Genomic DNA, 16,635 nt, shown 5'->3' on the forward strand with positions numbered 1-16,635 from the left:
ACATGGACTTTACATTCTAGTCCCCTGTAAAGGAAATGCCAGCAGTGAAGTGTTTTGTGCTTCACCCTTTCTTTTCTTTCTCCCTGATAAAAGAAAATGTTTCTGCTGTTACCTCAGAAATTGCCTGTTCAAATGTTATGATTGTGGCTCAGGGATTTGTATGTAGATTATATTTATTTTCCATAACAAACAGGATAACTTAAATACCCTGGCAGTGGCAATAAGCTTGAATGTTTGTATTTACATTTTCTGAGTTGATTTTCATAAAATATGCTATTTAACTGCTACTGTTTAACAAGTACTGATTTAAATTGTGTTTGCACAACAAGTGTTTTGGCGCTTTTGTTCATATGGGAGAATATTCCAATAAAGGTGCACTACACACTACTTTTGAATTCATTATTGGGTTTTGCGTATACAATGCAGTTAATTGTGATTAATCGGAGAAATAGTGTGATTAATTCTGATTAAAATTTTAATCGTTGCCCAAGCCTAATATATATATATATATATATATATATATATATATATATATATATATATGACATTTAAGCGCTACTTTCAAATAATTTATATATATATGACATTTAAGCGCTACTTTCAAATAATTTATCATATATATATATATATATATATATATATATATATGACATTTAAGCGCTACTTTCAAATAATTTATATATATATGACATTTAAGCGCTACTTTCAAATAATTTATCATATATATATATATATATATATATATATATATATATATATATATATATATATGATAAATTATTAGCTACTTTCAAATAATTTATCATATATATATATATATATGATAAATTATTTGAAAGTAGCGCTTAAATGTCATATATATATATATGACATTTACGCGCTACTTTCAAATAATTTATCATATATATATATATATATATATAACATTTAAGCGCTACTTTCAAATAATTTATCATATATATATATATATATATATATCTATCATAAATTATTTGAAAGTAGCGCTTAAATGTCATATATATATATATATATGACATTTAAGCGCTACTTTCAAATAATTTATATATATATATGACATTTAAGCGCTACTTTCAAATAATTTATCATATATATATATATATATAACATTTAAGCGCTACTTTCAAATAATTTATCATATATATATATATATATATATATATATATATAACATTTAAGCGCTACTTTCAAATAATTTATCATATATATATATATATATATATATATATATATATATATCTATCATAAATTATTTGAAAGTAGCGCTTAAATGTCATATATATATATATATATATATATATATATATATATATGACATTTAAGCGCTACTTTCAAATAATTTATATATATATGACATTTAAGCGCTACTTTCAAATAATTTATCATATATATATATATATATATACATATGATAAATTATTTGAAAGTAGCGCTTAAATGTCATATATATATATATGACATTTAAGCGCTACTTTCAAATAATTTATCATATATATATATATATATATATATATATATATATATATATATATATATATAACATTTAAGCGCTACTTTCAAATAATTTATCATATATATATATCTATCATAAATTATTTGAAAGTAGCGCTTAAATGTCATATATATATATATATATATGACATTTAAGCGCTACTTTCAAATAATTTATATATATATATGACATTTAAGCGCTACTTTCAAATAATTTATCATATATATATATATATATAACATTTAAGCGCTACTTTCAAATAATTTATCATATATATATATATATAACATTTAAGCGCTACTTTCAAATAATTTATCATATATATATATATATATATATATATATATATATCTATCATAAATTATTTGAAAGTAGCGCTTAAATGTCATATATATATATATATATATATATATATATATATATATGACATTTAAGCGCTACTTTCAAATAATTTATATATATATGACATTTAAGCGCTACTTTCAAATAATTTATCATATATATATATATATATATACATATGATAAATTATTTGAAAGTAGCGCTTAAATGTCATATATATATATATGACATTTAAGCGCTACTTTCAAATAATTTATCATATATATATATATATATATATATATATATATATATATATATATATATATATATATATATATATATATATATATATATATATATATATAACATTTAAGCGCTACTTTCAAATAATTTATCATATATATATATCTATCATAAATTATTTGAAAGTAGCGCTTAAATGTCATATATATATATATATATATGACATTTAGCATTGTGCTAAAAGCTAAAACTCGAGATTAGACATTAAATAAGATGAATGTAGGAAAATTATTGAACACACACACACACACACACACACACACACACACACACACACACACACACACACACACACACACACACACACATTATTCATACAAACATACATATACATACATGCATACATACATACATACATACATACATATATAGACATTTAAGCGCTACTTTCAAATTATTATTTATTTTCCTACATTCATCTCATTTAATGTCTAGTCTCGAGTTTTAGCTTTTAGCACAATGCTTAAAAGTTGCAGGGTGAAAATAATAGAAGGAATTCTCATAATTGGATATGAAAAAACCCAAAACATATTTGCCATGTTGCACATTTTATCTTTGCCTCAGTGCGTTTACGTATGGTGGCGAGTGTAGCACAGGAAGTGAGGGTGCGACACAGGTGTGACAGTGAGCATACAGGAAGTGAGGGTGTGACAGCGTGCACGTACCCTGCAGACGGGACAGGTATGGACCAGAGCCACTTTTGCCGCTGTCTTCTGGTCGGCGCCCTGAGACTTCTTCTTCTCAGCCGCCTTCTTAGCGTTCTTCTGCTGCGACTGGATCTTCTGATGCCCACGAGCCATGGCCCTGCAGCACATGTACACACAGCATAGGGATGGAAGCATAAAATCAGTAGAACCCTTTTTAATCAAAATGGTGGTTGATGAACACTATTCATTTATTGGAGAAGCACCAGCCATCTTAAATGCTAAGATGAAGACAACCTTTATATTAAGACAACATATCTAAGCGTATATAAAATATGGCTCTTAAGAACAGAACAATATTACCATGGAACATTTTTCTTCTGCCAAGAAAATATATTGTGTGGCTATTTTTTTTTTTTAAATAAAACTTGGTTGTTCAATGTTTTTTGGCCAGATTAAACAATACCAGGATAAAAGCGATAATGGTGATACAACATTTCCTTATCATTTACACAGTACTTTTGTTATTTGTCCTTAAAAAACATTAACCAGAAGCATCATTGTTGAACTTGACTAGTTTAGTAATGTTATGCACAATTAATCGGCATCGAGCTCTTAATTAGTGCGATAAATAACGACACGTTTTTTTCCTTATTCCTCCGCCGTCACCGCCATTTGAGTGACAGACGTGTTGGCCAATCAGAATTGTTGAGCCTTGTGTTTCTTGGTGTCTCGCTTCAAACAGGGTGGAGGTGGTCTGAGTGTGCATTGCTATCAAAAGACAAAAGCTCTGACTGTGCATGAAGCCAAATATTTTTAAAGTTGATTATGACAAATGTTTCTAATGTGTGGCACCTTGAGACAAGAATATGTCTCAAGTGTCTTCCTTCACTCTTTATTTTTGCAGTTTTATAAAAAAAATAATAGAAATCACAAATCAAATTGCATTTGCAATTTTGGAGAGAAAAATTGAGGTTTTATTTATTTATTTTTTTTAATCGTGCAGCCCTTTTGTGCAAATACTAACGACGTAGGTTAAAGTTGTACACACAGCAGCACACTTAGGCCTGATTTACAAGATCCAAATAGTGCGCACTACACAGCGTGTGCAAAAAATAAAATGCGTGTGCAATTGAAAAGTGGTCATTTTCTGCACGTTCATGTAATCATGCTGCACCTGTGTGCGATGTGTTGAACCAGCAGCACACATCTGTAACACAATCTAGACAACATTAGCACACTCACACTTCAACCTGTGTGTATCACCAGTGCATTTGTGCGTCTGGAATGACTCAAATGCAAGAAAATGCATACTGAAAGATGTATTTTCTTCTTGTAGGAGATATATTATAGGAATATATTTCAAGGGGGGGAAAAAAACAAGCGACAAAAATAAATAAATAAACCAAGCAGACGTCAAAACTCATCAATTGAATTAATTTTGAACTATTCAACTACCGTAATATTCGGACTATAAGTCGCCGTTTTTTTTTCATAGTTTGGCCGGGGGTGCGACTTATGTGTGAAATTATTAACACATTACCGTAAAATATCAAATAATATTATTTATCTCATTCACGTAACAGACTAGACGTATAAGATTTCATGGGATTTAGCGATTAGGAGTGACAGATTGTTTGGTAAACGTATAGCATGTTCTATATGTTATAGTTATTTGAATGTCTCTTACCATAATATGTTACGTTAACATACCAGGCACATTGTCAGTTGGTTATTTATGCCTCATATAACGTACACTTATTCAGCCTGTTGTTCACTATTCTTTATTTATTTTAAATTGCCTTTCAAATGTCTATTCTTGGTGTTGGCTTTTATCAAATAAATTTCCCCAAAAAATGCGACTTATACTCCAGTGCGACTTTTATATGTTTTTTTCCTTCTTTATTATGCATTTTCGGCCGGTGCGACTTATACTCCGGAGCGACTTATAGTCGGAAAAATACGGTACATCACATGGACATGTGGATGTCTGGTCAAAAAGTGCCTGTGCAGGTTATATTTCTTGGAGACTGTGTTTACTTCCTTGCAAAGTAAACACATCAACTTCCACATAAATTCATTATTCTGCCCTCACTACTTGTTTCCAGCATGTGTAGCTAGTTAACAGCATGAAGACAAATAACTTCCAGTTTTTATTGAGGATAATGTTCCTTCTTCTGAATTATTTGATGTTATTTTCCTTCCTTGCTTTTATTTCTCTACACTTCTTCCTTCATTTAAGTTTGTAAGACTGAAAATATCAACGTCAAATAAACAAAAGTATAACGTCCATTGTGTATTTTACATCAATAAAATGGGTTTAGTGTTTGTATTTTCACACAATAAGCTACAAATGTTTACACGCATAGAAATTACACAACATTCACACACTAAATCAGTGTTTTTCAACCTTTTCTGAGCCAAGGGACATTTTTTTCATTGAAAAAATGCGGAGGCCCACCACCAGCAGAAAACATAAAATAATGAAACTCAGCAGCCGGTATTGACAGTAAAAAGTTGTTCGCACAAGTGTTGGATATGACTTTCAACCATAACCAAGCATGCATCAATATAGCTCTTGTCTCAAAGTAGGTGTCACATCACCCCCTGACTTATTTGGACTTTTTTTGCTGTTTTCCTGTGTGTAGTGTTTTACTTCTTGTCTTGTGCTCCTATTTTGGTGTTGATTGTCATGTCATGTACGGATGTACTTTGTGGACGCCATCTGCTCCACACGCTGCAAGTCTTTGCTTTCATCCAGCATTCTGTTTTTGTTTACTTTGCAGCCAGTTCAGTTTTAGCTTCGTTCTACAAAGCAATCCCTAAGCTTTAATTTCCTTTTCTTAGCGGCACTCGCCTTTTGTTTATTTTTGGTTTAAGCGTTAGGTACCTTTTTACATGCACACTGCCTCCCGCTGTTTCCGACATCTCCAAAGTAATTAGCTACCTGCTGCCACCTACTGACTCTGCCGAGCTCTAGACAGCACCGACACATTTGCGGATTATAATTACTGGTTTGCAAAAAATATTTTTAACCCAATTAGGTGAAATTACATAACCTCGCACGGCACACCAAACAATATCTCACGGTACACTAGAGTGCCGTGGCACAGTGGTTGAAAAACACTGCACTAAATGTATGTTAGAGGATATTAGAGTCTACTGGTCCTACTGGTCAAATCTAGCACGACATGTATTAAACGAGGTTTGATCATCACTCTTAGACAAAAAAACAAAGACGACCACGCATATAAAAAACATTGCGGAGTCAGCAATTTCAATACAAAATAAACTAAAAATATTTACGCACAAATGATATCTACTTATACATTTGAGCAAGTTTGGTGATGAAGCTTACATGCTGGGATTTCTACCATTGTTACTGCTTGTGTGGATCAATGTGTCCGTCACTTTAAAAGTCGGCCAGGAAACAATGACTCGAGCACTTTGTTGTTCAGTTGTTGTTAAAAGTCCCATTTTTGCAACTTATTTTGATTTTGCATTTTGGCATTGCTTGTGGTGTCCCCTAAGGGTCCGTGCTGGGGCCAAAACTGTTTAATGTGTATATTAATGATATGATTAAGTACTGAAGTGTATACTATTTGCAGACCACACAAATATATTCTACAGTAGTGATGACTACTCATAAATACAGTAAACACAGAACTAAACATAGTAAAAAAAAAAATGGATAGACACAAATAAGTTATCCTTGAATATAAATAAAACTAAGATAGTGATGTTTGGAAATCGCAAGATAACGTCTGAACATAAAATAAGTATTGATGGTACCCAAATTGAAATCGTAAATGAGAATACATTTTTGGGAGTAATAATTGATAGTAAACTATCATGGAAACCTCATGTCAGACACATTAAAACAAACATCTCCAAAAGCCTCTCAATTATAAACAAAGCAAAACTATACCTCAATGAAAATGCACTGCGTACTCTATACTGCCATACCTTACATACTGTGTTGACGTATGGGGGAATACTTGCCACAACACAATTCATCCTCTGATCATATTACAGAAAAGAGCAGTGTGGATCATTCACAATGTTGGTTATTTAGAACATACTCATAATTAGGGCTGCAGCTAACGATTATTTTTCTATCGATTAATCTATAGATTATTTTTTTTTCGGTTAATCGGTTAATCTATAGATTATTTTTTTCGATTAATCTATAGATTATTTTTCCTTTTACCGATTATTTTTTTTATTTAAAATGAAGAGGAAAAAATAAATGTAGGCCAGTTTTTTCAAAAGGCATGGCTTTTATTTACAAAAAAAAAGGTATGGCCACTCAGTCAACATTGACAACAACATGACAAAATATTCTGTAACAATGTAAACATTTAAAACTTTTAACATTTAACAAAATTAAAAGTATCTTATTTGCTTTTTAATGTGCAAATATAAAAGTAAACATCCAGTGCAAATCTTAATATTCTGCAATAGTATAAGCATTTCAAAAGTAAAAGTATTGCTTATTTTGCTTTAAAATGTGCAAAAATAAAGATAAACATCCAATACAAAAAAGTGTACAGTGTAAACATTTCAACAAAAGTAAAAGTATTGCTTATTTTGCTTAATAACACAACAATGATAGTATGATTAAAGTGAAAGTTAATTGTTCGTTTGTACATAGTATATGTAACTGTTAATGTTGTAAAAGGTATTTGCACAACTAATTAACGTTAGCGTTTGTGACACGTCTTGTGCCGTGGGGTTCTTTCAGGACCGACGGACTGAACGCCAGACGGCTTTGCCAGGTTTACATCCATCCATCCATTTTCTACCGCTTATTCCCTTTGGGGTCGCGGGGGGCGCTGGAGCCTATCTCAGCTACAATCGGGCGGAAGGCGGGGTACACCCTGGACAAGTCGCCACCTCATCGCAGGGCGCCAGGTTTACAATCTTTTAATTTTACACAAAGTCTTTTCTCTTCCAACTCTTTTCTCTTTCTTTCCTCGCTTTTCAGCTCCTCTTCCTCGCCCGCTCGTCGTCCTCTGTCTCTGGCTCTCCTCTATGGCGTCACATTAGTGCCAAAAATCCGAGCACATAAAAACTGTTATCGCGCGCTAATTCTCCACTTCGTGCGAACGCGCGACACCATTTTGCGCGCGCGATGCCTTTCTGTGCGCGCGCGGTGCCTTTTTGCGCGCGCGACGCCTTTCTGCGCGCTCTCTGTGTACTCCTGGCATCTCTCCTCGCGCTGTCATGTTTCTTTTTGGCATCTTTGGGGGCGGGTATGCTTAGACGGCCCCTCCTTTCTGATTGGCTGTGAGCATTTTTCATATGACCAATCATTCTCCAGTGTAGCAACGTTGTAGCCATCTTACCTCGGACATCTAGCCTCAATCATTACATTGATGTCAATGGTACATGTACTAATTAAATTACCATAACTTGCTCGAATTTCGACCAATTTACAAACGGTTTGCCTTGTTACAAATCTTATTACATGTAGATATGACATAGGATGCTGTACCTGTTGAAATTACCTCTTTTGCTCTGATTATTTTAAACTGTTTCAGAATACATTATTAAAAGCTATTTTTAACATTTTAAAAACAAAATTCAAAGATTATTTCATTAATTTTATGGCTGAATTAAAAGAAATTCCATAAATTAGAAAACAAATGTTCAAGAAGAAGTGAAAATATAAAATAATGTTATTGCTGGTGGACCAGTTCTGGCTGAAAGATGTGATTATGGTGTTTGTTGTGTTATTATTTATTTGGGTCACAGTTTGTATTACCCTGTATTGTGTTTATGTGCTATGAAATAACCTTCATCAGCGCGCGACATTTTTTTATCCACTTCTTCCTCCGTAAATCTTGATACATATTGACGATGACCCGCCCTGCTATACTTCTGATTGGCTCTGAGCATTTTTCAGCGTTTTTCGCCTGACCAATCAGAAAGGAGGGGTTGTCTAAGCATACCCGCCCCCAAAGTGCCAAAAAGAAACATGACAGCGCGAGGAGAGATGCCAGGAGTACACAGAGAGCGCGCAGAAAGGCACCACGCGCGCACGAAGTGGAGAATCAGCGCGCGATAACAGTTTTTATGCGCTCAGATTTTTGGCACTAATGTGACGCCATACTCCTCCTCTCTCGCTCCACGTCAGCTTCACTTTGGCTCCTTCCAGTCTCTCTTCCCTCTCTCTCTGCTGCTCCGCTTTTCTTCAGCGAGAGGAGATTGGATGATCGTGCCCAGGTGCGCGATTGCAGCGTCGCTCCCGGCGCGCCCCACCTCGCCGCTCGCACGCCGGCCCCGCCTCTCCACAGCGTTAAAGAGGAGCGCGTCTTTTTAAACACTGAACAGGCACGCCAAACGCGCCTCTCAGAGCGAAACAGTGTTTTAGTTTATGAATTTGCAACGCAGATACAAATGACACATCCATGTTTTTGTGTAATGATGACAACGTATACTCACGCGGACGATTGACTAGTTGATGGTGATGGCAAGAACGCTGTCGGGTGTTTTCTTTTCAAATGTTCGTTCATAGCCGTTGTGCTGCTATGATAGGCCATTTCCGCTCGACAGTGTGCATACAACAACATTATTAGGCCGTTTATTGAAATACTCCCACACTTTTGACGACTTTTGGCGTGCTTTTTTCTCCTCGCTCGCATCGTCTGCTTTGCGCTCCGCCATGACAGTAGTGTGACGTAAATATGCGACGCGTCGACGTCGTTTTTGTGCGTCGACGCGTCGCATATTTACGTAACCGATGACGTCGACGCGTCGTTTCAGCCTTACTCATAATCTGTTTATGCAATCAAAGTTGCTCAAATTTGATGATCTTGTTAAATATAATACATCAATAATCTTATATAAAACATTTAACAAATCATTGCTGCCTAATCTACAACGTTTTTTAATACGAAGAGTGCAGGCTCATAACTTGAGAGGCTTTGGATATTTCTTATTGCTGAGAGCTCAAACCATGCCTAAACTTTTGTGTGTCTGTATGCGAAGTACAACTATGTTTTTGTGTGTCTGTATGCGGAGTAAAACTATGTTTTTGTGTGTCTGTATGCGGAGTAAAACTATGTTTTTGTGTGTCTGTATGCGGAGTAAAACTATGTTTTTGTGTGTCTGTATGCGGAGTAAAACTATGTTTTTGTGTGTCTGTATGTGGAGTAAAACTGTGGAACAAATCTGTGGAACAAATCTGGCTGCCGGCAGGACTTGTGGGTCTCATTCCTGGGTATGATTTTTTAAATATTTTTGGGGTATTTTGGCTTCTTTTTTACTTTTCTTCCAAATTTTCCTGGGTGTATTTTGGACACTTTGCGCATTCTGGCTCTGGCGGGACTCATTGATTAAGATTGGGTATGATTTTTTAACATTTTAGGAATTTTGGCTTCTTTTTTACTTTTCTTCCCCGCTTTCCTGTGTGTCTTTTCTGGGTGTATTTTGGACACTGCGCATTCCGGCTGCCAGCGGGACTTGTGGGACTCATTCCGGGTATGATTTTTGAACATTCTTGGCATTTTTGCTTCTTTTTTACTTTTCTTCCCCGCTTTCCTGTGTGTCTTTTCTGGGTGTATTTTGGACACTGCGCATTCCGGCTGCCAGCGGGACTTGTGGGACTCATTCCCGGGTATGATTTTTGAACATTTTTGCTTCTTTTTTTACTTTTCTTCCCCGCCTTCCTGTGCAAGATGGTCTTTTCTGGGTGTATATTGAACATTTTTGGCAATTTTTTTTTTACTTTTCTTCCCCGCCTTCCTGTGCAAGACTGTCTTTTTCTGGGTGTATTTTGAACTTTTTTGGCTTTTTTTTTTTTTTTTACTTTTCTTCCCCGCCTTCCTGTGCAAGACTGTCTTTTTCTGAAGGTATTTTGAACTTTTTTTGGCATTTTTAAAAAACTTTTATTCCCCACTTTCCTGTGCGTCTTTTCTGGGTGTATTTTGGACACTGCGCATTCCGGCGGGGCTATCACTTGTGGGTCTCATTCCTGTGTATGATTTTTGAAATTTTTTTGGCATTTGGGCTTCTTTTTTACTTTTCTTCCCCACTTTTCTGGATGTATTTTGGACATTTTGCGCATTATGGCTGCCGACAAGACTTGTGGGAATGATTTGTGAACATTTTTGGCATTTTGGCTTCTTTTTTACTTTTCTTCCCCGCTTTCCTGTGCGTCTTTTCTGGGTGTATTTTGGATGCTTTGCGCATTCCGGCTGTCAGCGGGACTTGTGGGAATCATTACCAGGTATGATTTTATTTTTATTTTAGGGCTTTTGGCTTCTTTTTTACTTATCTTCCCCGCTTTCCTGGGTGTATTTTGGACATTTTGCGCATTCTGGCTGCCGACGGGACTTGTGGGATTTTTTAACATTTATGGCTTCTTTTTTTTACTTTTCTTTCCCGCCTTCCTGTGCATGACTGTCTTTTCTGGGTGTATTTTGAACATTTTTGGCATTTCTTTTTTTACTTTTCTGGGTGTGTTTCGGACATTTTGCTCATCCTGGCTGCCGGCGGGACTTGTGGGACTCATTCCCGGGTATGATTTTTTAACATTTTGGCTTCTTTTTTACTTTTCTTTCCCGCCTTCCTGTGCGACTTTTCTGGGTGTGTTTCGGACATTTTGCTCATCCCGACTGTTGGCGGGACTCATTCCTGGGTATGATTTTTTTTTTTACGCTAATCCTGACCCTACAAAGAAATCCATCTGAAGTTGTCTGTATTTTTTTATTTAATTGCCTAAATAGTGCTTGTTATCTGAGATTTGAATGACTAAAGACGACAACGTGTAACATGCTAGCATGTGTAAGGAGGTAGAGTTCACCTTTTTTAAATGTCTTGAGGGTTACGTATTGTAAATGTCATTACCAACTGAGGTTAGTTACGCATTTTAGTTTAACTTAACGGTGGTAAAAGATGACTTGTACAAAAGTGCTTAGCACCAGAAAGGCTGTAAACGAGCGGGGCTAACGAGCTAACAGAGTTAGCTTCTCAAGACAACAAGCGACGCCAATATCTCTGCAAACGGTTTCCTTCGAGGACATGTCGAAACAAAAACGGCCCAAGGAAACGCAAACTTTAAGTTTGAGGTGTTAACAGACATAAATAACACATGAGTTTACTCACTTACCTACGACGTTTAGCAGGCTCGAGACGTGTCTCCAGAGGCTGTGTCTCAATGTGCACACTTCCGTACTCAGGTACGTCAGCGCCTTCACGCAGGAAGTCGTCAGTTCAGTGAGCGGCCGGTACCCGGATGTTGCACTCATCATCGAGTGCGCGGCTATCATCGCCATCTTGGCTACGAAGCGAAAACCAGCTACAATTCACTTACCAATTGAACATAGTCAATACAAATAAAGCCCAAAGTAATAACCAGTAGATTTAAAACGTTTAAAAAAAATAAATACAATCGTAAAAAGGAAGGAAGAGGGGGAGGCGGGTCACTTGCGATCGTCACTTCCGGTAAGTGACGTAAGTGACACGAAACGATTTAAGACAGTTATAAACTGTCAAAATTGGCGCCCATACAAATTTAGTACACAGCATACACATTGACGTAATTATTTGATTTGAGTCACAGCTTTGAGCACGTCTTTTGGTCGCTTTTCCGTCGTTGTTTGAAAGAACCGGAAGTGACGTAGACAGACTCGAAGTAGATATGTGACGTTCGCGAACAATCGAATCTTTTAAACGTTTTCTTTTTTAAGGGAACGATGAGAACCGATTCCGAGTTAGGGAGCCGTTTTTAATGCACATGCAAATTTAGCATCTTCCATTGCCCACTCTGCAACGAGTCAGCGTTAAAGAAAACTTAGCATTTGGATGAACTCTTTTTTTAATACAAAATATATAGGTGTGCATTTTAATATATATATTTAAATATTTATTGTACTAATTGTATTTATTTTTCAGATTTACTTTCCGGCTTTATTAGTAGATTGCACTGTACAGTACACATTTCGTACAATTGACCACTAAATGGTAACACCTGAATAAGTTTTTCAACTTGTTTATTATTAAGTCGGGGTCCATGTTAATCAATTCATGGTAAAGGGTAGTAGTTCGAAGTGTAGTAGTACAATTTTGTAGTTACATTTTTCCTTGCGGTTTTATTTATACTTTTTGTATCCATTATTCTGGTTTTTCTGTATTGATAAAAAGGTTGTTTTTTAAGATAAGGGGACATTTAACTGATGGCACTGCCAATGCACACTTAAAACAACAAAAAACAAATTCTAGAATTATTACCACTAATAGAGTGATATTTATAAATGTAATTATTCTGACCTAAATCTAGTGATTTGTTTAAAAAAAAACTTGACATAATAACAAGCGAGTTGGCCCTGCGATGAGGTGGCGACTTGTCCAGGGTGTACCCCGCCTTCCGCCCGATTGTAGCTGAGATAGGCTCCAGCGCCCCCCGCGACCCCAAAGGGAATAAGCGGTAGAAAATGGATGGATGGATGGATGATTTACGTGGACCCCGACTTAAACAAGTTCAAAAACTTATTGGGGTGTTACCATTTAGTGGTCAATTGTACAGAATATGTACTGAACTGTGCAATCTACTAATAAAACTTTCAATCAATTCAATCAATCAATCAAGATCCGGCTCCTTTCGCCTCGTGACTAAAGTGCCAGGGGGAAAAAAACAGCGCTCTTTCTGGCCTGGAGGAGAACTAGAGAAATTGCGACACTACAAAATAAAAGCTTGCCAATTAAACCGTTTCAACACTTTATTACAGTAAATTAATTCACATATATACACACACACACACACAGAACAGAGACATTATATACTTTCTCTCTCCTTCTCTTCACCAGCCCCCCTAACACACACACACAATCACACACAATCACAGCCGGCAGACAAATAAAACAGGGGAAAAAAAGTGTACAATCAGGGGGCGTACATAAAAACAGTCACACCTGTAAGGAGTCTCTCTCACTCTCTCACACACACTGAGGCTTTGTTTGCAGTCGCACCACATTAATGTGATCTTGTGATAATTAGCAGCACTTCTGAGCTCCTTACAGCACACAATAGAAAAATGCCCAAGGTTATTAGCATCATCTTGTGACTTCTAGTCCAACATCACACAGGTCACGAGATGCAAGTTCCCTGCAAAAGAAAAACGCCACTTTTTCCACCCGAAATACTGCACAGGGATCATGACGGACACCAACAAGCAGCTGTTTGCAGGCGGAAGAGCGGCCCCGAGCTACTGGCGCCACCTGTAGGCTATGCGGTGTAAGAGCATCCTACAGCCTGGGGGAGTATTGAGTTTGCACAGAGAAGAGACACGGGAAGAGCTGAGGAAACCTGATCAGTGAACAGCTACTTGGACGAGAAAGAGAGAGAAAGGTCGTCGACACACAGGAGTCTTTCTTTTTTTCCTCCTTTGCAATATTTACAGTTTGGGTGGCGACACGGCAGGTGTATTTACAAAAGAAACAACAGACTGTGAAATGATAAAACCCCATGATATTTACACACGCATTAAGCATGGCTTTGGAGAAAGACGTGTGCCGAGAGGAGGAAAAGAACAACAAAACATTTCCAGTCACTACATGAATGTGCAAAGAAATGAAAAAAGTCTGATTGACTGGGAGCTACAGTCAAAGTTCTGCTTAAAGTGTAGGAAGTGCTCCTCTCTTTCACTAACAGGAAGTCCCAACTGAAAAGAAACAAGCGAGGAGAAAAGTAGGATGATTGCTGCTACATGAGGACTACTGACATTCATCAAGTACTTCCTCGCCCGCCACTACTCATCTGCCTTCCAAGCCGGCGTTCGGTCATGACGTGAGTTCTTTGCACGCCAACGAGAAGGTAAGTCAACGAGTGTGTGCTACTGTGTGTGTGTGTGTGTGTTCGTGCTTCAAGCATGGTTCGGGGCTTTAAAATGTCAACAAATGTCTAAAAACAGGACCGGAGAGGACGTTTCTCTCCTTTTTGGAGTCTAAAAGGGATTTAAATGCTTTTTTTTTCCAAAAAATAAAATGCACAGAGCCTAAAAAAAATTAAATAATGCTAGGGCTGGAAGAAGCTGGGAATATCTCCTGAGTGAACACCTCCTCGACCCTGATGACCTATAGAACATTCTGGTCTCGCTCAGGCAGTTAACCTCTTGGTTAAAAAGACTTAAAAAGACAGCAGAATCAAAGTAAAAGTCAAATAAATAAACACAAACATGGATGAAGAAGAGGGAGAGATGTGATTTAAAATAATAACAAAAAGGTTATATTACAGAGGACCAGCCCCCACTATTGAACCTTCACATACCACTACTGTAGCAGCAGCCAGACAGCGTGTGTGTGTGTGTGTGTGCGTGTGTTTGTCTCATCGGCCGCAGTGTTGTTTACTGTACAAAAACGTCATCAACCAGGACAGCAAGCAGGGCCGAGATGAGCAGTTATCTTTGTGTGTGTGTGTGTGTGTGTGTGTGTGTGTGTGTGTGTGTGTGTGTGTGTGTGTGTGTGTGTGTGTGTGTGTGTGTGTGTGTGTGTGTGTGTGTATGTATGAGAATAAGAGGGGGCGGGGCTGGCTGGCAGGCAGAGCAGGCAATTGGCCGCTTCAGATGCTGTTAAGAGATCCTGGTACTGAACCCAGTTGAGAGGCGTCCGGGCCGGTACCGTCTATGAGCACACAATAAGACAGAATTGGCATTTAGCACTCAATATATCTACAGTATGAACATGCACACTTAAAATAATAATAATAATAACTACCGGTACATTATTTTTACCACTACTTTTCTTATATGGAGGTTATTTTGTGTCTGTATTAGTTTTTTTGGACACTGAATTTATGTAACTGAATATTTTGCGTTTGGATTTTGTGAACTAAATTTATGCGGACAATTTTATTGAATACACATTTGTGAGCAAAATTTGTGTCTAAAATTTAGTGTACTGTATTTTTCGGACTATACTCAGGAGCGACTTGTGTGTGAAATTATTAACACATTACCGTAAAATATCAAATAATATTATTTATCTCATTCACGTAAGAGACTAGACGTATAAGATTTCATGGGATTTAGCGATTAGGAGTGACAGATTGTTTGGTAAACGTATAGCATGTTCTATATGTTATAGTTATTTGAATGACTCTTACCATAATATGTTACGTTAACATACCAGGCACGTTCTCAGTTGGTTATTTATGCCTCATATAACGTACACTTATTCAGCCTGTTGTTCACTATTCTTTATTTATTTTAAATTGCCTTTCAAATGTCTATTCTTGGTGTTGGCTTTTATCAAATAAATTTCCCCCAAAAATGCGACTTATACTCCAGTGCGACTTATATATGTTTTTTTCCTTCTTTATTATGCATTTTCGGCCGGTGCGACTTATACTCCGAAAAATGCGGTATTAAAAATTGGGACTTCAAACTTGACACATCATTGGCTGATTCTGAGACAAGAGCTTCAGCCTTAAATTGAACAGAATTGGGTTTTGAGTTTAGAAGCAACAATTATTTCTGCAATGAATATCAAAACACTATTTTAACTAACTGAATTTTTAAAACAAACATTTGTATTTAATGAAATTGTCAGCATAATTTGATGTAAAAAATGCACATCACTAAATTCAGTTACATTAAAAAAGCTTTCATGATGAAGACACAAATTAACGTCTGTATGTTGTGACGTAAACCTTTTCCACCAATGGCCACATAGACAAATTAGCGGGGGCAGCACTTAAATACATTTTGTACATTAAAGATGCTAAAACTAATCAATAAAAGTATGCTTTTGTGTTATTGCTAATAAGGTGTTCATATCTCATTCATCATTGTGTATTTTCAGTATATGCCCATGGCCACACTTTGGACACCACTGCCTCAAATGATGATGTCA

The 16,635-nt window shown here is 36.3% G+C and overlaps 2 protein-coding genes across 3 annotated transcripts in view; both read right to left on the minus strand.

Moving 5' to 3' along the window:
• The window catches only part of LOC133577516 (zinc finger protein 706), a 17,747-nt gene extending 5,509 nt beyond the window's left edge, over window positions 1-12,238 (minus strand). The window contains exons 1-2 of one of the 2 annotated variants that reach the window (XM_061931428.2): window positions 11,893-12,238; window positions 2,803-2,941 (exon numbers count right to left, since the gene is read on the minus strand). In XM_061931428.2, the coding sequence (XP_061787412.1) occupies window positions 2,803-2,941; window positions 11,893-12,062 (309 nt within the window). In that variant the 5' untranslated portion in view covers window positions 12,063-12,238. The remainder of the gene's footprint in view (window positions 1-2,802; window positions 2,942-11,892) is intronic. The other variant, XM_061931429.1, reaches the window with a different exon arrangement.
• A 1,649-nt stretch (window positions 12,239-13,887) lies between these two features.
• Window positions 13,888-16,635, minus strand: part of LOC133577566 (glycogen synthase kinase-3 beta-like) — a 39,428-nt gene continuing 36,680 nt past the window's right edge. The window contains exon 11 of the mRNA XM_061931535.1: window positions 13,888-15,405. Within this exon, the coding sequence (XP_061787519.1) occupies window positions 15,344-15,405 (62 nt within the window). The 3' untranslated portion in view covers window positions 13,888-15,343. The remainder of the gene's footprint in view (window positions 15,406-16,635) is intronic.

This window comes from Nerophis lumbriciformis, linkage group LG37 (assembly GCF_033978685.3).
Source record: "Nerophis lumbriciformis linkage group LG37, RoL_Nlum_v2.1, whole genome shotgun sequence".
NCBI lineage: Eukaryota > Metazoa > Chordata > Actinopteri > Syngnathiformes > Syngnathidae > Nerophis > Nerophis lumbriciformis.